The sequence below is a fragment of the Kogia breviceps genome, chromosome 6 (genome assembly GCF_026419965.1).
Source record: "Kogia breviceps isolate mKogBre1 chromosome 6, mKogBre1 haplotype 1, whole genome shotgun sequence".
NCBI classification, from domain to species: Eukaryota; Metazoa; Chordata; class Mammalia; order Artiodactyla; family Physeteridae; genus Kogia; species Kogia breviceps.
Window position 1 is genome coordinate 77,072,660 of NC_081315.1, and position 26,737 is coordinate 77,099,396.

General features: G+C 42.6%; 1 protein-coding gene across 4 annotated transcripts in view; it reads left to right on the forward strand.

Annotated features, from left to right (window-relative positions):
• Positions 1-26,737, forward strand: part of KIT (KIT proto-oncogene, receptor tyrosine kinase) — an 84,967-nt gene that overhangs the window by 12,887 nt on the left and 45,343 nt on the right. For all 4 annotated transcript variants that reach the window (XM_059066440.2, XM_059066438.2, XM_059066441.2 and 1 more), the window contains exon 2: positions 24,360-24,629. In XM_059066440.2, the coding sequence (XP_058922423.1) occupies positions 24,360-24,629 (270 nt within the window). The remainder of the gene's footprint in view (positions 1-24,359; positions 24,630-26,737) is intronic.

Here is a 26,737-nt window from a genome sequence, read left to right on the forward strand (position 1 = left end):
TCCTCCCATTTTTTCTGGCCGCCCCACGCGGCTTGTGGGATCTTAGTTCCCCAACCAGGGAACGAACCCGGGTCCACAGCAGTGACGGCCCATGTCCTAACCACTGGACCGTCAGGGAATTCCCTCCCCCCTCCCATTATTTTGAAACATAAGCATCATAGAATTGCATCTGTGAACATTTTCAGTATGTAGCTCTAAAATAGAAAGGTTCCCTTCCCGAAACATAATGATAATGCCAATGTCACAGCCTTCCAAAGCAATAAAATTCCATAGTGTCATTGAGTAACCAGGATTCACATTTCCCTTATTGAAAATAAACATAAAAACATATACGAATATATAAATATTTGATAGACTCTAAGCAAGAGCCATATATGGCAGTTTGTGGATATGGCCTTTTAGGTCATTTCTTATTTATAGGTTCTATTCCCCAATGTTTGTTGAAGAAAACTGAGGATTAGTCCTATGCAGTTATCCACAGTCCAAATGCTGCTGTCTGCATTCCTGTGGTGCTGTTTAACATGTTCTCTGTTCCCTGAATTTCCTGTAAATTGGTCATTTAGATGTTTGATCATACTCAGGTTTGATTTCTTTTTTAGTAAGATGACGTAATAGATGGTGTGTTCCTGTATTATTCTATTTTCTTTCCCTTTTTTTTGGATATACCGTTGGGTACTCAAAAAGATTTGTGTTTTCTGTTCTAATGGTTGCCTTTATACTTATACCTTTATACGATACCCTTGGTTCACTCTTTCTGGGGCCCTATTTTCTATTGGTTTCCTTCTGTGAGTAACAATTTAAATTAGCTAATAGCCTGTTCTTTCCTCTCCCTTTTCTCCCCTACTTGGGGTTTGAAGTAATATCCTTTTACTATAAGGCAATCAGCAAGCATATTCTACTTTGCAGATACTCTCCCTCCCCTAATTTTTCTGGTAACTGCACCAAAACTACTTTATCAGAATATACAGCAATCACATACTCTGCTGTCTCCTTTGTTACCACGATTTAATCTTAGTTCCACAAGTAAATATATGTTTAATGCTTGCCACTAGTTCTTATGTTCTGTCTTTCCTGACATTTTGGTTTTCTGAAGCTCATCCTCTAACAGATACCTCAGGAAGCATTCATGGGAAGTGTTTCCTGAATTATGTTCACAACAGCTTGTCTGTAGCCTTCGCTTTTATACTTAAAAGTCAGGTTGTCTGATATAAATCCTTGGCTCATCTTTTCTTTGCTCAAGGATCTTTAATATTTTACTATATTGTCTTTTGCCATAAAGTGTTGTCAAAGTCTGCTGGCAATCTGATTTTCTTTCCCTCATATTTAACTTGGTATGTTTGCCTAGATACCCAAAGGCCTGTTTTTTGCCTTTATTCTTTGAAGTCCAGTAGTTCTGTATTGTTAGATGCTCTGGTTTGATTTTTTCAGGGACATACTGTGCTACTTTAGTAAGTACAGTATCCTCCCATATCTGCAAGAGGTTGGTTCCAGGACCTTCACGGCTACCAAAATCCTGGATGCTCAAGTTCCTTATATAAAATGGCACAGTACAGCCAGCTCTCTGAATTGTGGTTGTGGAACCTGCAGACACAGAGGGCTGACTGTAATTTCAAACTTTCTTGTAGTGTAGCTTTTGCTGTTTGTTCTATTCTTGGCTTTTGGAACTCCCATTGTGTGTATGTTAGATCTTCTTTGCCTGTCTTTTTATATAGATCATTTTCTCTCAAATCCTTTTAATGTCTTCATAACTCGTTTGAATTAAAAAAGTTTTCTCTTTTCCATCTTCTTCTTTTGAGACATTATTCATTTTATTTGCTCTTGTTTTCTTTTTATTTACCCTTTATTTCTGAAATGATTTTTTTCTTTCATTTCTAATTCTTAGTTCTTTATCTCCATTTTCAAATCTTCCTTTTCTCTAGTTCATTTCTTTTTTTTCCTTTTTTTTAAATTGAAGTATAGTTGATTTACAAGGTTGTGTTAGTTTCTGGTGTACAGCAAAGCGATTCAATTACATATATATATTTAATCAGCTCATTTCTGAGTTTTAAAAATTCTGATTTAGGCTGTTCTTTATAGCTTCTTTTTATTTAATGTCTTTTAGCTCATTTTTGAAATATTAGGTTATAGTTTTCATTTGTTTTGTGTCTTTCTGGCATGATTTTATTTTCTATACTAGGGATGTCATTCTGTTCCTTATTTTTTCTTTAAATAATGTATTTGGAATTCAACTGCTATTTTTTTCTGTTGTTCTCTATGAGTTTTCGTATACTCTTAGTAGAGCCATTTTATAGCTTTTCTAGCTTCACAATTCTAGAGTACCCACTTAACATTGTTTTCACAAAGTGGTGAAAAAAAATGGTCTTTACTTTTCTACACCTAAGATCTTTCTTTGGTCTCCGTTCTCAGCCCCTACTTATCTGAACCATTCCTTTCCTTTGCCCTATTTATTAACTCATCTTAGATTCAACCTTGGCAGTTTCTCCTCAGTGTGGGGCTTTGACCTAGTTTGTTAGTTCATAGGGATCAGACCTCTCCCACCCCAGAACATTCCAGCCCATTAGAAATACATGGGTCACAATCCCCTCTGTACTTCCTAGGGAAGTTGGAGCCTGCAGAGTCCTCTGCCAGCTTCTGTGGGTATCCCAAGAATGGCCCTCTAAGTATTGCACTGCGTACCTAACGGCAGTTCTTGAAGCTGTTGGTAGTTTGTCCCCACCTCCTTCATACATAGGAGGGGGATATACCTTATCACCTGGTTTTGTGGGTAGGGGATACCTTATCACCTGGTTTTGTTGTAGATGCTATCCATGGGGTTTTGGGTTCTGCTCTGTTTGTCTGTTTTTATGGTTAGGGTGAGTTGGGGATATTCAATAATTATGCTTCCACCACCATCTTGCCAGAATCTATATGGACATTTTAACATAAAATTTGTAGACCTTTGGGTCTACCAAGTCAGGACGAAAGTAGCAAAGTCTTGAAACATTAAATCAGTAGTACCTGCCTTTAAAAATAATTTTCTTGGGCTTCCCTGGTGGCGCAGTGGTTGAGAGCCCACCTGCCGATACAGGGAACACGGGTTCGTGCCCCGATCCGGAAAGACCCCACATGCCGCGGAGCGGCTGGGCCCGTGAGCCATGGCCGCTGAGCCTGCGCGTCCGGAGCCTGTGCTCCGCAACGGGAGAGGCCACAACAGTGAGAGGCCCGCGTACCGCAAAAAAAAAAATAAATAAATAAAATAAAAATAATTTTCTTCCAAAATATAAGAAAGTAGAGAGAAAACTTAATGGTTTTAACTATCTGAAAACTGGCCACTTTGTGGGCTACCTAAGCCATATTCTAAGCTTACTGTTCTGTTTTGTTTTGGTTTTGAATTTTATTAATTTTTTTATACAGCAGGTTCTTATTAGTTACCTATTTTATACATATTATCATATATATGTCAATCCCAATCTCCCAATTCATCCCACTCTAAGCTTATTGTTTATGACAAAATGTAATAGTTGAAATCATCTGAGTACCAGGAAGCCCATATCTGAGGAAAAGGTGTAAAGAGTGACACACTTTTGCCATTATTTGTTTGGTTTGATATTGCTTGAGTTCTGAAGGAGATAATGCTATTTTATAGTTTTAAAAGGATTAAACCACATTTACACTTTTAATACCATCTAATAAAGATAAAATCATTACTTAATTAGGTGCATTTTTCTCTTTCAGCCTTTTTTACCCCAGTGAAGAATTTGCATATCTCTAATTATAGTCATTTGAAAAAAAAAATGCTGCCAGGACTTGACATAATATTAATTTAGATTTCCAAAAATACTAAATTTCCTTCCTCCAACTTGAGTTTCCTCCAGTTGGCCATTGATTTAAGTTACATACTAAAAGGTGACAATTTTAGAATTGGCCCTTTTTTCCTCCTGTATTTAGGGATAGCCATTATTCTAAAGCCATAGAAGGAAGAAGTAAAACTTTCTCAATGGGTATATTGGAAACATTTTTTTTTTAATTCTGGAAAATAGAGTAAGATCATTTTCAGACATTCCCTCTGGTTTTCTACAGAGATTGAGAAGAAATCATTTCAAAATGGGGCTGGTCATTAAGAATTCTTTGCAAACGGGTAGCAGGCTTAATGTATTGCTTGAAGTGAATGTCACTCAAGAAAAATTAAGGGAAAAGTCAACACTCGTTAAGCAAATTGACCAGCCAAGTGTTTTGATGAATGTCGGAACAAATTTGAATAAACGAATTTTGTCCATTAGTGTGCTTTTAGACCAATGTGATTGTTTTGGTCTAATTATTTTTTATTTTGTGTATTCAAATGTAGAATGGCTGCAGAATTTACGATTGCAGCAATTATCTGATCAGCAATTTAGAAAATTGGTGAATAGTATCTGACTACTCACCAAGAAAATCCTGGCATTTGATAGGGCTGGTGCAGGACCACATACAGTCTAAGGAGAAGCCTGTGCTCTTTTCTCTGTTTCTCACCCACTGCACATGAGAGCGCAGAGGCCGTCACTGGGTTAGCATGGGCTGTGATCATGGGCTCAGGGCCCTCAGATGTCATGCACCAGATTGAGGTCTGATGTGCTACAGAAGTTGTATTTGCCACCCAGTGTCACTATTCCAGAGTCCTGTAGCTGTGACTGGTGAATTCTGCAACATTTCCCACTTCTAAAGCTTGGGGATTCGAGAAATCTGTGCCCGAGTGGCTGCCAAAGCTTGTCAGGGGGACCCAGTGTGAGGCCGATTTCTAGGTGTAAAAGCCAGGCAGATTTGCTCACTCAAGAAAATCTGTTTTGCAGGTTTGCTTTGAATTCCAAGATACAGATTCTGGTAAAAAAAAATTTTTTTGCTGCATTAATGCCGCGGGTTTCTCCTGATAGCTGCCTGCCTTGCAGGGGGAGGGGATAACTGGTCCTCCACATGTAGTCCTGGACCCGCAAGCAGCAGGATCACCTGGGGCTTGTCAGGAATGCAAACTCTCCCTTCCCACTCCAGACCAGGGGGCGAGGGCCAAGCGGTCCCTTTTACCAAGCTCTCCAGGTGATCCTGGTACAGACTAAAGTTTGAGAACCACCAGTCTTCAATGCAAAAATGATTGGGTTTTGTCACAGCTTTGGGCAGTGATCATTAAAAAAAGATTAAACTTTGTGTGACCTCTTGATTGTCAGGCGAGGGTGCAATTCTCAGTTCTCTTTCTGTGGCACTAAAAAGATAGATGGGAGATTCACTTGGTCCAGACAGGAAAGCAGACAATTGCAGTACTGTGGGACAGTGCCCTGCAGAGGCTGCAAGGGGCCTTCAGAAAACATGCATGTACCAGGGGGAGGGGTGATGGGAAGGCCCCTCTTGGTGATATTTTAAAGGAATAAATGTGATCGTGTCCCTCTCTGATTAAAACCCTTCAGGGACTTTCCAGTGTTCCTGGAATAAAGTCTGTCCTTGTAGATCCCATCCCACGCCTCCAGTGGCTCCTCTTGATCTCCATTTTGCAGATTACCTGCCTCATCCTTTGCTGCCCGTGCTTCCTTTCTTCACTCCTTAAAGATGTCCTTGTTCCTTGGAGCTGCAGGAGCCACCCTGCCCCCTCTGCCCACTGCCAGAGGCACTGTGTTTCTCCCTGGTCTCCTAGTGCACCTCAGACCCCAGCTCACATGTTTCCTTTGCAGTCCTTTCTGACCCCCCAGGGTAGGTCAGGTCAGTGCTCCTGTGTACAGTGCACTTCTCCACACTCTGCACATTGTAATTATATAATTGTATAATTATTGGTTTACGGTTCACCCGTGGAGCTAAATATAAATTCATATAAATTCCACGAGAGACCCTGCCTTGTTTCCCTGCTGCCCAAGGGCCCAGCCCATGGCAAGCATTCAAGAAAAAAATTTTAGTTGAATGAATGAATGAGAGGGGTGGGTGGGAGGGGCAGTCCCATTTTTATCCCTAGGACATGTGGGATGGTGAATGTATGCAATTTTGATGGAGGTGTCACCTAATGAATTCTATTTACAAGAACATATTTGTCACCATCATCTAATCCTCCTGCTAGAAAGGTGAGTCCCCTGCACAGTGGCAGCAGAATCTCATGATTTGGTTCTAATTTGGGGTCTGGCCTGTGGACCACCCAGGAGAAGTTCTTGAGTATTATGCTTCCAGGGATATGGGAAAGGAGGGAAATCCTCTGACCTTGGAGATGTTCATAATACCCAGGCCAGAAGCCAGTAGCCCGAGTGGTAAAGGTGGCACCTGCGAAGTTTCCAGGAAATGACTGTTGTCCCCAGTCCCCTCAGGGCTTCCTGGAAGAGCTGCCCGCTCTGCTCCTACAAGTTGATTTTGGGGCAGCTTCTTTCTCCCCACCCACTTTCAGATCTATTTGGTGGAAGAACAGAGATGTACTCCTTTGCCTCAATTTGTCTTGACCTGGGTAAAGCCAGGGGTTTTCATTCCTATAGGTGACAGCATAGGAGTTACTCCCAGAGGCAACAGCTTCAAGGTGAGGGGCATTTTGCCTCCAGTCAGAAACTAAGTAAGCCTTACATTGATAATTCATGGAAGGGCTGGCAATGGCACACGTGGGTGTAATTTATAAAAGTACACATACTGAGAGCAAGGGCTCAAAATCTTTTTTAAAGATGGAGATTTAAGATCTAGAGTGGCTTGCGGGAATCTTGCTTTTGATAGAGGAACTGATAATCTGCTATTTGCCAATTAGTTGATTGTTTTTGTTTTACATTTGGGGCTCAGCACATCCTCTTCCAATTTTTTTTTTTTTTTGTATTTATTTTTGGCAGCGTTGGGTCTTCTTTGCTGCACGCTGGCTTTCTCTAGTTGCGGCAAGCGGAGGCTGCTCTTCGTTGCGGTGTGCGGGTTTCTCACTGTGGTGGCTTCTCTTGTTGCGGAGCACGGGCTCTAGGCGCGCGGGCTGCAGTAGTTGTGGCACGTGGGCTCCAGAGCGCAGGCTCAGTAGCTGTGGCGCATGGGCTTAGTTGTTCCGTGGCCTGTGGGTGGGATCTTCCTGGAGTGGGGCTTGAACCCGTGTTCCCTGAATCGGCAGGCGGATTCTTAACCACTGTGCCACCAGGGAAGCCCCTCAGCATACTCTCTTATACCCAGTGTAAACTCCTGTTAGATATAGTGAAAATAAACAGTAAGTTTTGGGACAAACATCATAAACACTGTTTCTCACTTGCAACCATTTATTGAACGTAAGGTAGGTATAGGATTTGGAGTTAATGTATGAATCCTGATGTATCTCACCCCCAATTTATAGATGTCAAAACTCTGAGGCTTGGAGAGATCACGTAACTTCCCCAAAGTTTCACATTGCTCAGCTTGGAATCTGCAAAACGCACACCTTTTCCATTATATTTCTGTTGCCTCTACTCATCCAAGCTCAGAAAAGCACCATCAATCTCCAGTCTCTGAGCTTGCTTCTAGACTTTACAATATCACTGAATAAAGTTACAGAAGTTGCAAGATGACTACAAAGAGCAGGATATAACCCTTCACTTAGACTCTCCAATTAACATTTCGCCACATTTACTTTGTCCATGTATATACATATTGGCTTTTCTGACCCATTTAAGAGTAAGTTGCTAACATGCTCCCCTGAAAACACATCTGAGCCTCAGCCTTGGGTTTGATGAAAACACTGAGGCCACCCAGGCTGAGTTCCTTCTTCTGCCCGCACCACCTGTGTGATCTTCCCCCTGGCCTCTAGGCTGGGGCTTGGCTCGAAAGAAGGATACTCAGCTCACTTTTGCCCTCAGCCCTAGTCCCATTCCTTTAAATTTAATTCAGACGCTAAAACCCACCCAACTCCCTTTCTGGAAATTGGCTCTCTCCAGCACCTAACAAACAGAACCTCTTCTATGGCAGGGTAACACAGGCAAATAACAGGGGACTCCCTATATGTTTCTACCTGTTTCATGAAAAAGTGGGAGACCAGGGACTCGCCCCAGCTTGTTATCCAGGGCTGCAGCTAAACTGTTTGGCCCCTGCTAATTCAGGTCTCTTCAAGACAGTTACCAATGCTGGTAACCTTTTCTCTGTCAACTGCTTCAGATAAAATTGCCTTTTCGTTTTCTTTTTTTTTTTTTAAATTAATACTTTTGTTTTTACTTCCTTTGTTTTAAACAAGCCCAGTGGCTATAAAACGACATTTTGAAACTGGAACAGAAGGAAAAAACATTCTCTCTGCTCTATGTATGGGATGGAGGGGAAGGTACAATTTCCCTTATCTGACAGGTCTATTAAAAGCAGAATTTAGGGGCTTCCCTGGTGGCGCAGTGGCTGGGAGTGCGCCTGCGGATGCAGGGGACACAGGTTCATGCCCTGGTCCGGGAAGATCCCACATGCCGCGGAGCGGCTGGGCCCGTGAGCCATGGCCGCTGAGCCTGCGCGTCCGGAGCCTGTGCTCCACAACGGGAGAGGCCACAGCAGTGAGAGGCCCATGTACCGCAAAAAAACAACAACAGAATTTAGCATATAATCACTAGTAAAATGTATTGATTTACCCATTATGGTGAAAATTAGCTTAAATATCTATTTAAGCCAAGTATTATTCCAATCTTTCAGAACTAGAAAAGCAGAGAGGCCTTGAAAAATGTAGGTCACATTTGAAGACAGAGTTTAAAAACTGCCTCAGGAAAACACCTCAAATGTCAGGATAAATGGATAAGCTAAAATATGATATTTACACACAGTGGAATACTATTCAGCCTTAAAAAAGGAAATTCTGACCCATGCTAACAACACAGATGAACTTTGGAGACGTTAGGCTGAGTTAAATTAGCGAGACACAAAAGGGTAAGTATTGTATGGTCCCACTTACCTGTGGTCCTTAAAGCGGTCAGATTATTGAGACAAAATAGAATGGTGGTCACCAGGGGCTGAGGTGAGGAGGTGATGGTAGAATGGGGAGTTATTCTTGAATAGGTACAGAGTTTCACTTTGGGATGATGAAAAAGCTCTGGGGATGGATAGTAGTGATGGTTGCACTACACTGTGAATGTATTTATTGCCACTCAAAATTTGTATAATTAAAAATGGTTAACATGATTTTATGTTATGTATATTTTACCACCAAAAAATGTTTTTTAAATGACCCAGTTGGCATATATTTATGTTCATGAGTGTAAAAATATTGACCAGGCTTCCCTGGTGGCGCAGTGGTTGAGAGTCCACCTGCCGATGCAGGGGACTCAGGTTCGTGCCCTGGTCCGGGAAGATCCCACATGCCGCGGAGCAGCTGGGCCCGTGAGCCGTGGCCGTTGAGCCCGCGCATCCGGAGCCTGTGCTCTGCAACGGGAGAGGCCACAACAGTGAGAGGCCCGTGTACTGCAAAAAAAAAAAAAAAAAAAAAAAAATACACACACACACACACACACACACACACACACACACACACACACACACACACACACACACCAGACAATCCCTTGATTTTTGGTATTAACATTTGATGTCATTAGAATGAAATGCTGTAGAATTAGAACCAGAGCTTATGAGTGTCGCGTATTTTTATTTCTTAAAGTTTTCATTTGCTGCTAACACAAACTCATTTCCCCTTCTGAGCCTGGGAATTGGCATGTTGAGGAATTGTCAGTTCCTTGGTTGGCGGAAATGGCATAGTGATTACAGACGCACACTGCACCACACATGTCCAGGACAGTGCTAACATGAAGGCAGTTTACGCCTGACAGGTCCTTTCAAGGGTCTAGCTGTTGCCCTCTGTAGAGCGTGCAGCCAGGAGGTCTGCTTGGAGATGAGACGTGCACACGCCTGTTTTCCTTGGTACTTGGTAGGGGTCTGGAGTGAAGCTGGCCTTTGACTAGTGCGGCCAACCTTCCATGCTCTTCTTGCTGTGTTCCTTTTCACTTGGCTCTTTGTTGTTCTTCAAGTCAAGGAAGTTAATGTTGAAAGCAGTCAGGAGCTTCTCCACCCCAGCTTCACAGATGGTAAGGGTCTTGTTCTGTTTGTTGGATTTGAGACCTCTGCTTCTTATCTGCTGCTTATTTCATTAAGTGCTTTACAGAATTCAGAATGTGGACATCTGCGTATTTACAACAGGAGCTGCCTGCACTGGGCTATCAGGAAAAACCCACTGGAAATTAGGACGTTCCTCTTTTCTGCTGCAGGGATGGACCCTCATACATTATGCTTGTCAAATCCAGACCTCATCTGACTGCTCAAAGACCCACTTCATAATGGCCATGTGTATCTTTGAGAGCAAAAGGGGAAGTCCTGCTCCCTCAAACATTGGGTTGTATTTTTCGTAGGATGACTGCGTAGGAAATATATTAAGTAGCTCTATATAAGCCTTTGCTGCTGCGGATGTATGTGTGTCTAGAAGAAGTTTTGCAATGTGATAAGCTGAGAAGGATCCTCCTTTCATTGTCAAATGGATGATACATGCATCTCCACACTTACTGTTCACTTTATAAGATGTAAGAGCCAGGAATCAAGTTTCATGTTTAGGCCCTTATTTAATTCTGTGTTCAAACAGTGGTTTAAAAACAAAGCAGGTGATTAGTTATAATTATTTATATCATAAGAGAATCACTGCTATTCATTATTGCCATAAAATAGTTGAGTACTTTTTATGTCCAGCCTTTTTTTTTTTTTTTTTTTTTTTAATAAAGGGTTTCTGGGCTTCCTTGGTGGTGCAGTGGTTGAGAGTCCGTCTGCCAATGCAGGGGACGCAGGTTCGTGTCCTGGTCCGGGAAGATGCCACATGCCGCGGAGCGGCTGGGCCCGTGAGCCACGGCCGCTGAGCCTGCGCGTCCGGAGCCCGTGCTCCGCAACGGGAGAGGCCACAGCAGTGAGAGGCCCGTGTACCGCAAAAATAGATAGATAGATAGATAGATTCTTTATTTTGACCCTATTATGGCCTAACTATTTGATTACGGTCCTAGAATCTTAGGGCTTTTGATGGCCTCTTTTTAGTTTTTAAGAAGAGGAAACAGACGCCTCGAACCTAAGGGACTTGCCCACCATTTAGAATCCAGAATTTCTCTATGTCCCCACCATTACATTTTTCCTTCACTGCTTCAGAGCAAAAATACATAGTTACACATTTTATCTAAAATGTACAAATATTAAATATCTTAGCAGACACCAAACAGTGATTTTGCTTGTGCCTCCAACCTGAGAAAAGCTTTGACAGATGTCGTACCTTTAGAAGGCATTTATTGGAAGCCTGAATCCTTGCTGCTGAGTCCTCTTAGTAAGTTTCCTTAGAAGAATGCAGAACATCTAACATCTCCTTGATCTTGGGTATGCTTTTCAAACAGCAAAAGCAGCCTGAGGGCAGCTTCTCTTGGCCCCAGGTGGCATGCTTGTGAATGGAGAATTGGTGGAAAGAAGGAGTTGAGGGTTCAAGTACAAGGAAGCTCCCAGTTGGGCATCGTTGAGGGATCTGCGTGGGGACATGCTTTATAGCAGAGAATGAGGCCTGCGTGATTGGCCCAGGGAGATCACAGTAACAGCCAGAAAAGCAGAAAATACACATGCTACAGGAAAGGTGTGATCAGCACAGGTGATTTATTAGTGCTGGGTTTGTCCATGTGGTTAAGGCAGAAAATAGAGGAGCTGACTCGGCCCCCAGGAGGAAACCGCTCTCAGGAACAGAGGCCGGAAGGGCCCAAACCACAGGTGAATCCACCCTGGCTGAAAGCCTGCGGAAAGGTGAGCCAGTGTGGGGTGGGAGTTGGGGTGATGTGGCCCAACCCTGACTCTCCAGAGAAGGGCACCCCTGTTTGCACTGGGGCATCCCTTTCTAGCACCAGGGAGCCTGGTGAATCACTCTTGCTCAGACATCCATGAGAATGTGGGACCCACATGTGGTAGCACGGCTCCTTTGTGCCACAGATGTTTTTCTGTGAAGGGCGTGTTCAGAGAAAGAGGGGCTTAAAAATAGTGTTTTTACCCCACCTCAGTCACCTCATGGCCACATTCATCAGCCCTTGAGGTCAGGCAGTAGCCGCCTAGGCCTCTGCAGCCAGTCTGTGTCATGGTCTTCTCTGCTAGTCACTCCTTTGTGTCCCTGACTCCCGTTTCTTCCTTCCTTTGCTGTTCTCCCTGGCTGCCTGCCCCCTTGGATACTCATCCCTCCCACCTTTTCATGCGAGACCTCTGGCAGTGTCCACGTCTTCCATTTCCCCATCAGCCACTGCCTTCCTGCTCACTGGTGAATATGTCTGTGGCCCTGACCTCCCCTGCTGCCCCTGCCCCCATCAATTTGCAGAATCTTCCAGCTGCCACCTGCTGATCCAAACGCCTCTAAATCAGTTTTTTCCCCTTCCAGTCTGTTGTCACCCCATCTTCTCATAGGTGTAAGCCAAAAACAGTGGTGTCTTCTTTCCTTCCTCTTGCTTCCTTACTGTCTAGATCCGCCCATGCCAAGGCCCCGTACTCACGCAGTAAACACCCACCTCTCCTGTCTGTCCCATACCTCTGGCTTATGTTCTCATCAGCTCCTGTCTGGACCTAGTCTCCTAGCTGTCCTTGTCTCTAGTCCTGTTCTGTCAGTACTATCCTTCACTGCTCCCAGAGGGGCCCCCCCCCAAAACACACACCAATAGCTCCCCATCTGGGCAGGCTCACTTCATTACCATGACAAAGACCCTAGTGGGTCTCTGGCCTCACACCTTGATGCTGCAGGGATTTTGAGTGACACCTGACTTCTAAGCATGCGTCTTGCTAGTTCTGTGACATTTGCTCCTGTGGTTCCCCCACTCGATAGACCATCTGTGCCTGCAGTCTGGCCAGGTCACACACATTTTTTAATCTGAGCTCTAGGAATCCTTTCTGGCCCCTCTTTTTTTTTTTTAAATTTATTTATTTTCGGCTGCGTTGGGTCTTTGTTGCTGTACACAGGCTTTCTCTAAACTCTTTGTTGCGGTGTGTGGGCTTCTCATTGTGGTGGCTTCTCTTGTTGCAGAGCATGGGATCTAGGCACATGGGCTTCAGTAGTTGTGGCACAAGGGCTAAGTAGTTGTGGCTCATGGGCTCAGTAGTTGTGGCTCATCGACTCTAGAGCGCAAGCTCAGTAGTTGTGGCACACGGGCTTAGTTGCTTCGTGGCATGTGGGATCTTCCCGGACCAGGGCTCCAACCCATGTCCCCTGCATTGGCAGGGGGATTCTTAACCACTGCGCCACCAGGGAAGTCCCTTGACCCCTCTTCTTGCCCACATGGTCTGTTGCTCTTTTTGTCTGCTCTTGTTTCATTGTATGGTCACTATGTGTGTGAGTTCAGCTTCCCCACTGGGCTGTCATGCCCTGATCTGTATTTCTGGTCCTCCCAGAACCCAGGCCCAACCCAGGCCAAATGGTAGGAGCTCAATTACCATTGCATCCATGAAGACACGTTTCTGAAGTGCTGGCTTTGTTACAGAGCCCTCTCTCTTTGCCACTAATGACTAATGCTCCAGTTTTTCTTTCTCTGTCCTTCGGTTCCCTTCTGTCAATTAGTTCATAATCTTCACACCAACATTGAAATATGCTTAAGGAGCTGCTTTTAAAAACAAAAGACTGTGCTGCAGGATGTCTTTGTTATTGATATTTTGTGATTTTAAACTGACTTTCAAATGGCTGATCATTTTATAATGGTCTGTTGCCATTGCTTGAAACCCTAAGCTGTCTCGAATATGGAAACAGATTTTGTATAATCACTAAATATCCTGGACCTAATGTAGTACCAAGATCTGGCATGCAGAGAGAAATTTTAGTTTTAAAAGCTAAGTACAAATTTGCATTGTACCAAGGAATTGTTTTTTTCAGTCCCTGAACATAGGGGTATTACAGTGAGAGACTTAAAGGATGGTGAGGAGACTGTGTCAATTTACCTGTTGTTTATCTCATCTAAATCTGAGTAGATTTTAGCAGTGAGTTCTGCTCAGTTGAGTACTTTAAACCTCTATGTTATAAGATTAAAGATATATCTGAACTTTTCCTGTTACCCAGAAAATCCTTTGGACAGTGTTCCATTGTGAATTGGAATTCAAGTGATCCATTTAGGACTGTTCTCAAACTTGTCCGTGGAGGTGCTTTTTTTTTTTTTTTTTTTTTTTTGGTAGTGAATTTGAAATTACATTATATTTATTTTATTTTTAAATTGAAATTTTAAAAATATCTTTATTGGAGTTATAATTGCTTTACAATGGTGTGTTAGTTTCTGTTTTACAACAAAGTGAATCAGTTATACATATACATATGTTCCCATATCTCTTCCCTCCATGGAGGTGCTTTTTTTTTTTGGTACACGGGCCTCTCACCACTGTGGCCTCTCCCGTTGCGGAGCACAGGCTCCGGACGCACAGGCTCAGCGGCCATGGCTCACGGGCCCAGCCGCTCCGCGGCATGTGGGATCCCCCCGGACCAGGGCACGAACCTGAGTCCCCTGCATCGGCAGGCGGACTCTCAAACAGTGCGCCACCAGGGAAGCCCCATGGAGGTGCTTATAAAGGTTGGAGATGGTCGGGATTTGGGTGGTGTGTTTGTGAGTATGAAGTCGTGAGGCAGCTCAGTTTCTTTGAAAGCTCATGCTTTCCCCCTGAAAAAAATGAGTCATTTTTTTCTTTCTATTTTATGCTATGTATTATAATATAAAAGGATGTTTACCATTATTTGTCACTGAGTGAAATTGACCTTCAAGAAGACTGTTAGCAAACACCCTAGATGAGGAAAGCACTGCTCTGTAAAATGATGTCTCAGATTATCTTCCCATATCCTGCACCTCTGCATTTCCTATATGTAGTCATTCCTTTGCTGTGCACTTAGTGAGCACATGCTGTATTCCTGATGCCCTGTGAGGCTTTGAGGCTAGTGATGGCTACAGACCTTGCTTTGGATTCTGGGAGCTCACAGTTTGGGGCGGGGTGGGATGGGATCCTCATAGGATGAGCTTTTCCTGGAATACACATACAAACACGGGCACATGCAAACACACAGACAAAGACTTCCTGGTTCAGCTCTCATGGCCCCTCCCCCTAGAGCTTTTCATGGTCCTTTTGGGCAGAATGATAGCTGCTTCCTTTGAGTCTTCGGACCTGTTTTGTGACCTCTCAGTATTTTTGTTTTATTTGTATTAGATTTGTCTCCTATGCAAGGCTGAGTTCCCCATCAGCATCTCGTTCACTACCCTGGTGATAATTATGCAATAGATGCATGTTGACATGAAAGATTTCTTAATGGTTCTGGTGGCGTGGCCTCACCAGAGTGGAATGGGGACCATGCTGGATCCTCCATGGCGTGGCTTCCTCCAATTTGCGTGGGGATCCAGAGTGGATTCACACTCTCCCTGTCTCTGGGCAAAAGCATTTTTAAGGACTTGGGTGGATTTTACTGAGCTCATACCCGCCACCCCAGCTTTATTCTATTTCCTGTATCATCTACTTGTTTTTAAAGCCTCATGGGTGTTGTGGGCAATTACTACAATCCTTCCATCTTGATTTTTATCCAGTTTACTCCTATGGGAATATAAAAGTGTGTCAGAAGCAGTAGGATATACAAATCATTAGCCCTTTTATTACGAATTGTGGTTGAACAGTATGTGAACCAGAGAGGAGCTGAACTACAATGGAGCTTGGAGCTTTGCCTTATTCATAGGTCTACTTCCCCAAAACTAGAATAGGCCTCTCTATGTGGGTTTTCTCCCCTGCCATTATTTTGCCTGGTTCCTTATATTTGTGTCCAAAGAGGAGAAGGTTTTGAAATGACTTCCTTACTTTTAACCCCAGCTATAAATTCAGTCTTTGCAGCTTTAGACATTTGTGAAGGGTATAAAGACCTTAGGAGGAGAGTTGAGACTCCAGATTGATTAACAGTTGACATGGTCCAACCGCTACTGAAGGTGATTGGGGAACAAGCACCCTGTGCTCAAGCCAGTCTCCCCGACTTATACAGGTCATTAAGAAGCTTGTACTGTAGAAGCCCACTCTGGACTCGAGTCTTTTAAGCCACAGATCACAAAAAATACAAGTCTACCTTGAATGGTTTATTTCACTTAAGAAAGATGGATGGCTTTGTTCTTTTTGATGGAGAAACAGAACTTTTTCTTCGAGTTTTAGTTGACTTTGAGTTTGGGTTGACTGATGGGAGTTCTCAGGTAGTCTGAGCTGCTGTCTTTTCTCCATACACCACACCCACAATATAAGGCCTGCAGTTTCTAATTTCAGTTTCTTTAGACGTAGTGCCTGTGAGACAGTCAGAATGCAGAATCCCCCCCCCCCCCCCCCGTGTTTGTGAAGTGGAGACCCTCCCCCAATCTTCTAATGTTTCACCCACAATTAACTTGAAGTACCTGTAGGGTTTTTTCAGTTGAGCCACCTTATAGAGTGTTGCTTAGTTATCAGAGAATCAACAGCTTTCCCCAAACACACACACACGTACACAGACACTCACACACACTCATATTTCATCAATTTTCATAACATGTACTTATATATAACATAATACCAAGTCCAACTTCCATAAACAGGTTTGAGAATAAAACCAAAGGACTCAGATAGTGTGAGGAGAAAAGCAAAGATGTACAGGAGAAGACCTCTAGTAGCCTTGAGCATTCAAGTCTCTTGGGCAGTAGTCAGTGTGGTTTAAAATTTCCAACTTATTCAGCCCAGAGCGCTAAAAGAGGCTTCTGCTATAAATGGCTACTCTGTACAAGGTAGTAGAGAGCTGGGAAGAAAGAGAGCTGGTGTTCAAGCCCTCAAACACAGCTGTGTGGAACAAATAAAAATAATAACAGTGATTAATTTTTTAACGCTGTGATTTAAGATAAACTTGGGGGGCCCACAGAGGCTACTGCTAGAGGTCAGAGTGGTCAGATAAGAAAGAGCCAAGGTAGCTGAGAAAATTTGAGGCTTCCCCCGGGCCTTGAAGAATTACTGATTTTTAAAAAACTTTAGTTTTTAAAAAAATTGTGGTAAAATATACATAATATAAAGCGTACCATTTAAAAGTGTCTAATTCAGTGCCATTGGAGTGCATTCACGATGTTGTGCAACCATCACTATATCCATGTCCAGGACTTTTTTTTTTTTTTTTTTTAATCATCCCAAACAGAAACCCATTAAACAATAACCCTCCATTCCTCCCTCTCCCTAGCCCTTGGTAGCCTCTATTCTACTTTCTGTCTCTATGAATTTGCCTATTCTTGATACCTCATATAAGTGGAATCATACAATATTTATCCTTTTGTGTCTGGCTTATTTCACTTAGCATAATGTTTTCAAAGTTCATCCATGTTGTAGCATATGTCAGAATTTCATTCCTTTTTATGGCTGAATAATATTTTGTTTTATGTATATACCACATTTTGTTTATCCATTCATCTGTTGATGGACAACTGGGTTTTTCCACCTTCTGGCTATTGTGAATAATGCAGATATGAACGTTGGTGTGCAAGTATCTGTTTGCATCCTGATTTCAATTCTTTTGGGTATGGTTGAATTTTACACTAGAAAGAGGTTACAGAGGGTATGTTGGTATTTATCTTGAACTATTGTTAAAATCTTGCATTGTTGACTTTTCATAAGTGCCCTTTTCCTCCCTTATTTGTGCTTCTTGAGAGCAAGGACTATTTCCTAGGTCCAGCACTTAGCAAGGTACCTGGGATCAGTATTTGGTCAATAGGTCCTGGAGTTCATAGCCCAGAGCCATCATTCATTATGGTACTTGGTCCCCAGAATGGTGGGTTTTGCCATCTGTCATCTTTTGGGGGGCTCATTAATGAACATGTGTTCAGGAAACAGAAAGCAACTCTTGATATTTTTATTAGCCAAACATAATTAGGGAAGTCTATGTTCAAATGCAAAGGGTCCTGATACAGATAAAACCCAATTCAACAAACGTTTGTTGAGAACTTGCTCTGTACCAGATATATTTCAAAATGTGTGATTCCAGAGCAATTTCAGAGGTCAGTTGGAATAAATTATTGATATTGATTTTTAAATATAATAAAAGTATGTGTGTATATATGTCTGTGTGTTTGTATATATATACACACATATATATCTTTTAACAGGAATCTCTAGTTTTTTATTTTTTTTTCTTGTGAGAGCATTATAGTTTGGAGACAAGAGAATAATATCCACAGTCCCACTCTGATATACCCTCCATTTTCATTTTATAGTATGAGTTTGACAGTTGAACTTATCATTTATTTTGAAAATAAAACCCTGAATGTTTCTGGTGGGGATTATTTTTAAAATTTATTTTTTAAAACTCTAGAAGTAAAGTGCAAACTAATGATATCAAACGGAGGTATCCATAGTAGTTTTAATGGATGAATTAAGCCACTCCCTTTTCTTAGTGGAGCAGCTGAATAGATAGTTGTGCTCTTTGGGGGACAGGTCGGAAGACTGTTAACATCTGTTACAGGAGCTGGGTGTTTTGGAACCTGTCCTTCCTCCAATCTTTTATATGTTCAGGGATTGAAGGGAATTTTTTTTATGACTATTACAGTTTAGGATCCTTACCCTGAGGGCCCTAAGACCTTGCAGTTGGTAGAGAAGGTAAGATATAGATGTAGACCACTGTGGTACAGCAGTAGAAGCCAAATGGGTGATGGGGCTGAACATGTTAGAGGGATTTAGTGGGGACAGGTGATCACGACCTGGAGTGGTTCGGGAACAACAGCCATGAAGACTGGGCTTTCCGTATGACAAAGAGGTGAATTGGTGGAGTAGCTGTGTCCTGGGGACATGGGCAGAGAGATGGGCCTAGCAAAGACTGAAGAGTGTTTGCAGCATCCTTAGCCTAAGGGTCTGTCTGACTGGAGAGGCAGGTTGGGTCCAGAGGAAACAGCTAGAAATTAATCCCATGAAAATGCTTTGTAAGCCTCACATGATGTCAGTGTTAGCTGCTGCTGTCTCTGTTAGGGGTTTTGAGGCTGGGAGTGGGGTTGTTGAAAAAGTGGTGTTTTAGGCTGATGGGTCGGTCTCAGGATTATGAGGTTGGATGATTTGGGGGTGGGGTGAATAGAGGCTGGAGGCATGGGGATCTTTCAGGAGAGGATGTTCTCTCCATGACATTGTAAATGGCTAGTCTGGGGTGGGACAGCAGGAGTAGAAAGGCATACAAGGATGTGTGGCAGAGGCTCTGGGGAAAGATTGCTATGATTTTACTGCCAAGGAGGGCAGAGTCAGGCAGAAATCTGTTTGGGAAATGATGGACCCATTCACATCCATAGGAAGTAAGTCAGGACTGGTTGGAGGGAAGATAAGAGATTCTGTTTTTAGAATAATTGTGTCTCGTATTTATTATGTGTTTTCTATGTGTCTGAGCACAATTCTGAGTGCTTTACATAACAGCTTTATGAACAGGTGCTGTTACTGTCCCTACTTTCAAGATGAGGAAACCGAGGCAGTGATGATTGGTAACTTGCCTAAGGATCACACACTTAGTAAGTGGCAGAGAGAGCCAGGATGCAAATCTGTACAGTCTTATCTCTAGAGATTATCATACTAACTGAAGTAAGTCAGAACGAGAAAGACAAATACCATATGATATCACTTATATGTGGAGTCTAAAATATGACACAAATGAACTCATCTATGAAACAGAAACAGACTCACAGACAGAGAACAGACTTGTGACTGCCAAGGGGAAGGGATGGAGTGGGAGTTTGGGATTAGCAGATGCAACCTATTATATATAGGATGGATAAACAACAAGTTTCTACCATATAGCACAGGGAACTATAATTTCAACATCCTGTGATAAACCATAATGGAAAAGAACATGAGAAAGAATACATGTGTGTATAACTGAATCACTTTGCTTATGGCAGAAATTAACACAACATTGTAAATCAACTATACTTCAATAAAATAAATTCAAAAAAAATTTAGAAACCTCAAAAAAAATGAGTCAAGCTCTTACCTAGGATGCTTTATTGCTTCACTGTAATAACTAGCATTTATTACAAACTGCAGTGCTGTGTTAAGCTCCTTGAGTGTATTTATGGCGTTTGATTTGCATTAGAACTCTGTGAAATGAGGGTATTTCTATCATCATTTTCCAGATATGGAAACTTGGGCACAGAAAGCTCAAGTGGCCTGCCTTAGGTCACACAGCTAAGCCTTGCCTACATTGGGGTGGCAGGTCTCCGGAAGTCAAGAGTATTTATTCAGCCAGGTTGTAGTGTCTCCATATGCCCTTAAGATCCACTCATGAAAAGATTGGATTGAAATATATTGCTATATAAATTCTTGAGAATTTTTGGATTCAGTTTACCATCAACGTCGCTCATATGGACTAGGAAGTACTCCTTTTTTTTTTTTTTTTTTTTGGCCGTGCCACATGGCTTGTGGGATCTTAGTTCCCCGACCAAGGATTGAACCCAGGCCCACAGCAGGGAAAGGACCAAGTCTTAACCACTGGACTGCCAGGGAATTCCCAGAAGTATTCCTTTTTTAAAGGGGATAAATAATTGAAATAATAGCGTCTCCATTTACCACTGTGCCCATTTTCATTATTTAATGCACTGTATGACTTTAAAAATAATCCTAACCACTTCATTATCACATTCTGGCGCCTCCATTTAGATGCTCAGCCTAGTGGGCACATATAGTCTTGTCCATAGCACTTCTCATACTGTTGGTGCCCAGTAACATTTTTTTTTTTTAACAACTTCATTGGAGTATAATTGCTTTACAATGTTGTGTTAGTTTCTGCTGTATAACAAAGTGAATCAGCTAAATGTGTACATATATCCCCATATCTCCTCCCTCTTGTATCTCCCTCCCACCCTCCCTATCCCATCCCTCTAAGTGGTCACAAGGGACCGAGCTGATCTCCCTGTGCTATGCAGCTGCTTCCCACTAGCTATCTATTTTACATTTGGTAGTGTATATATGTCCATGCCACTCTCTCACTTCGTACCAGCTTACCCTTCCCCCTCCCCATGTCCTCAAGTCCATTCTCTACATCTGCACCTTTATTCCTGTCCTGCCTCTAGGTTCTTCAGAACCTTTTTTTTTTTTAGATTCCATATATGTGTGTTAGCATACAGTATTTTTCTCTTTCTGACTTGCTTCACTCTGTGTGACAGACTCTAGGTCCGTCCACCTTACTACAAATAACTCAATTTCATTTCTTTACACCACCTCACTACAAATAACTCAATTTCGTTTCTTTACATGGCTGAGTAATATTCCATTGTATATATGTGCCACATCTTCTTTATCCAATCATCGGTCGATGGACACTTAGGTTGCTTCCATCTCCTGGCCATTGTAAATAGAGCTGCAATGAACATTGTGGTACATGACTGTTTTTGAATTATGGTTTTCTCTGGGTATATGCTCGGTAGTGGGATTGCTGGGTCATATGGTAGTTCTATTTTTAGTTTTTTAAGGAACCTCCATAGTGGCTGTATCGATTTACATTCCCAGCAACAGTGCAAGAGGGTTCCCTTTTCTCCACACCCTCTCCAGCATGTATTGTTTGTAGATTTTTTGATGATGGCCATTCTGACTGGTGTGAGGCGATACCTCATTGTAGTTTTGATTTGCATTTCTCTCATGATTAGTAATGTTGAGCATCCTTTCATGTGTTTGTTGGCAATCTGTATATCTTCTTTGGAGAAGTGACTATTTAGGTCTTCTGCCCAATTTTGGATTGGGTTGTTTGTTTTTTTGATATTGGGTGCTCAGTAACATTTGATGATTATGATTGAACTTACTGTTAATCTTCTGTTAATCAGGGCTGCTGAGCATCTTCTGATCTGGGGATGTACTTTGCATGATGTCATGGAGCTACAATTAATGCCATGGTTGGAAGGTGCTCAGATGAAATATTTGTCTGGGTAACAAAGTGGAACTGAGACTGGTCATTTATACACACCTTCAGGGGGCAACTTCATCCCTTCTTTAGAGCACGTTTGGTCTGTCCCTCTCCATGGATTATGTTTCTTCTATCTTCAAATGCCAGCAGGTCTCCTATTTTTTTTTTTTTTTTAACTTTTAACCTTGTTTGACTACAGATTTCTTCTGTGCTTTCTCCTGACACAGCTCTCTAAGAAGAGGTCTACGCTTGCAGCCTTTAACCTTGAAGCCAACAGAAATTCCCACTCAACTGAAATTGGATTTCCTGTGGTGTCTTTCTAACCAAGTCTGGGGAGGCTTGGTTCGTTCCCTTTGATCTTGCTCGTATCTGCCCTGGGACCCACCCAACTTCTCTTTGAAACCTCTTGTGTGTTGCCTGCCTTGCCTCTTTAGCCTCTCCCCTTCCTTTCTGGTGGTCTCATTTTCAAAAATCTCTTTTAACTCTTTCCTACCCACTTTTAGCTGGTACAATCGGTACTCATTGTATTCCTCTTTTGTCTACAAACCCTTTCCTTGGATTATTTGTTCCTGTCTTTTAACTTCACAGGTATTACTCTTCCTCCACCATCGGAATTTCAGGTTGTCAGGTGAGAAGTCCACCTACCGCCCAGGTAGCACCTGGGAGCAGGTCTCTTGCTTTTCTGGTCCCTGTCCCTTCTGATCCTCCTTTTTTTTTTTGGCGGTACACGGGCCTCTCACTGCTGTGGCCTCTCCCGTTGCGGAGCACAGGCTCGGGACGCGCAGGCCCAGCGGCCATGGCTCACGGGCCCAGCCACTCCGCGGCATGTGGGATCTTCCCCGACCGGGGCACGAACCCGTATCCCCCGCATCGGCAGGCGGACTCTCAACCACTGAGCCACCAGGGAAGGCCTGACCCTCCCTTTCGGTCTCCATCTCTGTCCTGAACTTGTGGAGAGCCTCCTGGTATGGCCTACTCCTGCTGCCGCCCCTTCCTCTACCTGGCTTGGATGGCTTTTGCTTCTTCATAACCCACATCAGTTCTGTCTCTGACCTTGTATGTGTGCAGGGGGCACAAATCCCAGGCACATAAACCATTCCCCCCATGATCCTGCAGAAGTGGCTGAAAGCCCCTCAGGGGGCTCTGTTAACCTGGTGCCCCAGCCCATCTCACCCAGGTTATGTGTGAGTCAACCTTTTGTATTTTTCATGGCACTCTAGCCACTAATGTGCTCTTCCTCTGGCAGTCTCAGATCTTCCTCTTTTTGTCTCAGATCCTTGCTGTGGGTTCTGCCTACCTGAGGACCAGAGCTTTTCACTGGTTTCCCTGAATCTAGTTGACCTCTGGTATCTCACTGTGCATGGGTGTCTCCGTGGTATATAAAGACATGTCTGTCTTTTCTTTCCCCTCTTCTGATATCGTGAAAATCCAGCCCACTTCTTTTACTTTAGCCTAAAGCTAAACTTTGTGTCTTTGTTTCATTTTTCTGATATTGAACACTGTGTACTTTAAGCTCTGGAGTGTACGGACTGTGTGTCCCATTTATGTGGATTTTCTCCCAGCACCTAACAATGCTTTTGTAGAGCACAGGTAATGAACAGATACTTGCCTTCATGCTACAGATGCATGCATGCACAAATGAATGAATAAATTGGCTGCTGTGAATTTTCTAAGGTTCAAGTTTCATATTCAGAGTCTATAGTTTATATCTTTAAACTAGTTTCCTATGTAGGAAACCTCTCTAGGCATTAGGTTGATCAGGCTGCAACCCAACGTAGGCCAGGAAATCTCATGAGCTGACATTTTCTGCCTTATTATTTGAAACTTATAGTCTTTTTTTTTTTTTTTTTTTTTTTTTTTTGCGGTACGTGGGCCTCTCACTGTTGTGGCCTCTCCTGTTGCAGAGCACAGGCTCCGGATGCACAGGCTCAGCGGCCATGGCTCATGGGCCCAGCCACTCCGCGGCATGTGGGATCTTCCCGGACCGGGGCACGAACCCGTGTCCCCTGCATCGGCAGGTGGACTCTCAACCACTGCACCACCAGGGAAGCCCTAGATAGTCCTTTTTTGATGACCATCACCATATAAAGAGAATTGCATAGAAATAACTGAATTCACAAAGTTTTAAGAAAAAGCCAAGTTAATCATGATCATGTACATTTTGCTTAAAGAGTGACAGCCTAGTAGTTTTTTTTTTAATAGTGTAAGATTTTGTTTTTGTTGTTTCTAGACTGGGTGTCAGCATGTCAGTATCATTGCAATGGCCCATGTTCAGAGTGGAAACTTGACCCCGCTGTGTGTTTAACCCAGAGAAGGCCATGGCATCCAGCAAGTCTTGGCTTGCATACCAAGAGTGACCCTCAGGATTAATTGAGGGTTGCAGAAAATAACTTAATTTTCTAGATGAACTTAAGAAACTTTAAAAAGAACTCTCTCCCCATAAATAGCTGGGCAGCTTTGTCCTATTTTTATTGTCGAGTACACAGAAGATGGAAATCAATATTGGAAGAAATCCTTATTTCGCTAAGAAAAAGATCACATTCAACACGATTTTTATTTTTCTTGGCAGGCTCTTCTCAACCATCTGTGAGTCCAGGGGAACTGTCTCCACCATCCATCCATCCAGCAAAATCAGAGTTAATTGTCAGTGTCGGCGATGAGATTAGGCTGTTATGCACCGACCCAGGATTTGTCAAGTGGACTTTTGAGACTCTGGGTCAATTGAGAGAGAAAACATACCCAGAATGGATCACCAAGAAAGCAGAGGCCACAAATACAGGCAATTACACGTGCACCAATGAAGGCGGCTTGAGCGGTTCCATTTATGTGTTTGTTAGAGGTAAATGCTCAGCTTTCTTTGATGCTATACTTAGAGAACTTTATATCCTGTCCTTAATTAGGGATGACATATAGATGGCTGAGTCATGGATAAAATGTTACTGGCTGGGTCTAGGAAGCATAATAAAAAACTTTTTTTGTTTCCCCTATCTTTTGATACATAGTGGCTTTGGGTATGACTCCAGCTGAAGGTCTGCAAGGCTGCAATACTCTTCCTAATGAGATTACAATATGGTTTAGCCCATTTGTCCTGGTGATGTGAGTAAACCCTGAGAATAAATTAGGCCCTTTGGGAAGGTGGCATTTTAATGCCTTGAGATTCCAGATACTCCCACTTAGTAAAAACATTTCAGGGAACTAAAGGCCTAAACAGACCAAAGCTTCAAATGAATTGACCCACTTTTAGGGAGTAAATTCCAGAAAAATAACTCAGTTGGCTAAGCACCCCCTGTCCTTCCTAGGTTCTTAATAGAAGCAGTTCGTTCATGTAAAAAATTGTGACCTCTTAGAAACAAAAGGAAAATGTGATGGTTGGATTTCTGTACCACATCTCATGCGATGAATGCAGTGATTCATCTGTGTTTGTGCTTTTAATATCCTTGTCAGGAGGAGATTTCCTAGGGGGCTAGGGGCAGGGATAAGGGAGGAGTCTCTCTTTGCTGATGTAAAAACGGAAGCACTTAAAGCTTAAGAGACATACCCACATTATAAGAGGAGAAATAGTTTCAGTTCTAGTCCTGGGTTTGTACCTGGCCTGAGGTTGTCCTTGCAACCTCATGCATGGTATTGTGGAAGAGGACCGAATAAATTTATCCTAGATTGTGGATCTGAGCCACCCCTAGAGTCACAGTTCCTCACGGCAACACTTGGATAAGATCGTCTGCTTTGTCTTCCTTATGTAATTGTTATCAGGGAGACGAAACTGTGCAAATTCTAGTTCTGTCAAGGGTTAGTAAAATTGACTCTCATGTTCTCTGTACAGAAGGTTGCCGTGAAACTGACGCTGCCTCTCCTTAGTTTATCTTTTACTCTTTCCTGGGTGGGTAGCTGCAAAGAAAGATGTGTTGAAAAGCCACAGCTAGCCTCCGGGTATGGTTCCATAATTATTGAGCCAACCATGTTCTGTTCTTTGACATTCAAGAAGGTACTCTGTAATTTCCAGGTGGTAATGAAGTATCATTCTGCTTATTAATAGGATGGGTAGACAGCTGAATAAACAGGGAAACTGCTGCATTAGCCAAATCAGTCTCACAGAGCTCACAGATTTTCTTGATGGGGGAAGTCATCCCCATTAACTTAGAACTATACTTAATTATTACCGATTTAAGATGTTTGGATGCTTAAGTAATTTGTCTTAAACAACAATGAAGGAAATTGGAGCATTGCTGTAGGAACTGTGACTCAAGTGACTGAGAAAGAGTAGATGGTAAATTAACAAGCTATAGCCTCGAACCATATTTCAGCCATTTTGAGATACTTTGTTTGCAGAATAACTTAGTAAGGCTGGGAGATGCATAATTTGTTTTGGAAAACTCTTTGAAAATTGGTCAAAATTATATGATAACTGTATTTCAATTATGTCATTGATTTTTGTGGAACACCCGATTTACAGATGGAAAGGACAATTTTAAAACATTTTAGGTGTAATCTGTTGGCCCAACCCTGTATCTGTATTATCTTTACACAGTAGAGGTGGCAGCATATTGTGTATACAGAATGAGGTTTGTATTTGCTTTTATGAGGTCCCAGTCGACCGGAGGCTTTCCCAGTCCATGCCTGGTGTCCTGGCACAATTATTAAGAGTACCTCTTTCAGTCACAAGTATCCTGGTTTGGACGATCAAGTATTTGCCATAGCATTTCTGAAACTCATAAGCTCCCCATTTGCATATCAATTTATGTGATTTCTAGAAGTTCTATTTATACATATCTTTCAAGGAATATGAATAGAGTGAGGCCCACATGTTATTTATACTGTGTGGCCTCCTGATAGTTTTCTAGATTCTATTCAGAAGCTGGAAGATCCTGGAGACTGGGAACTCTGGAAAGAGGCCCACACAGAGGGGTTAGGGTTTTGTAGGAATGAAAACGCTAAACGACAGTTTTATGA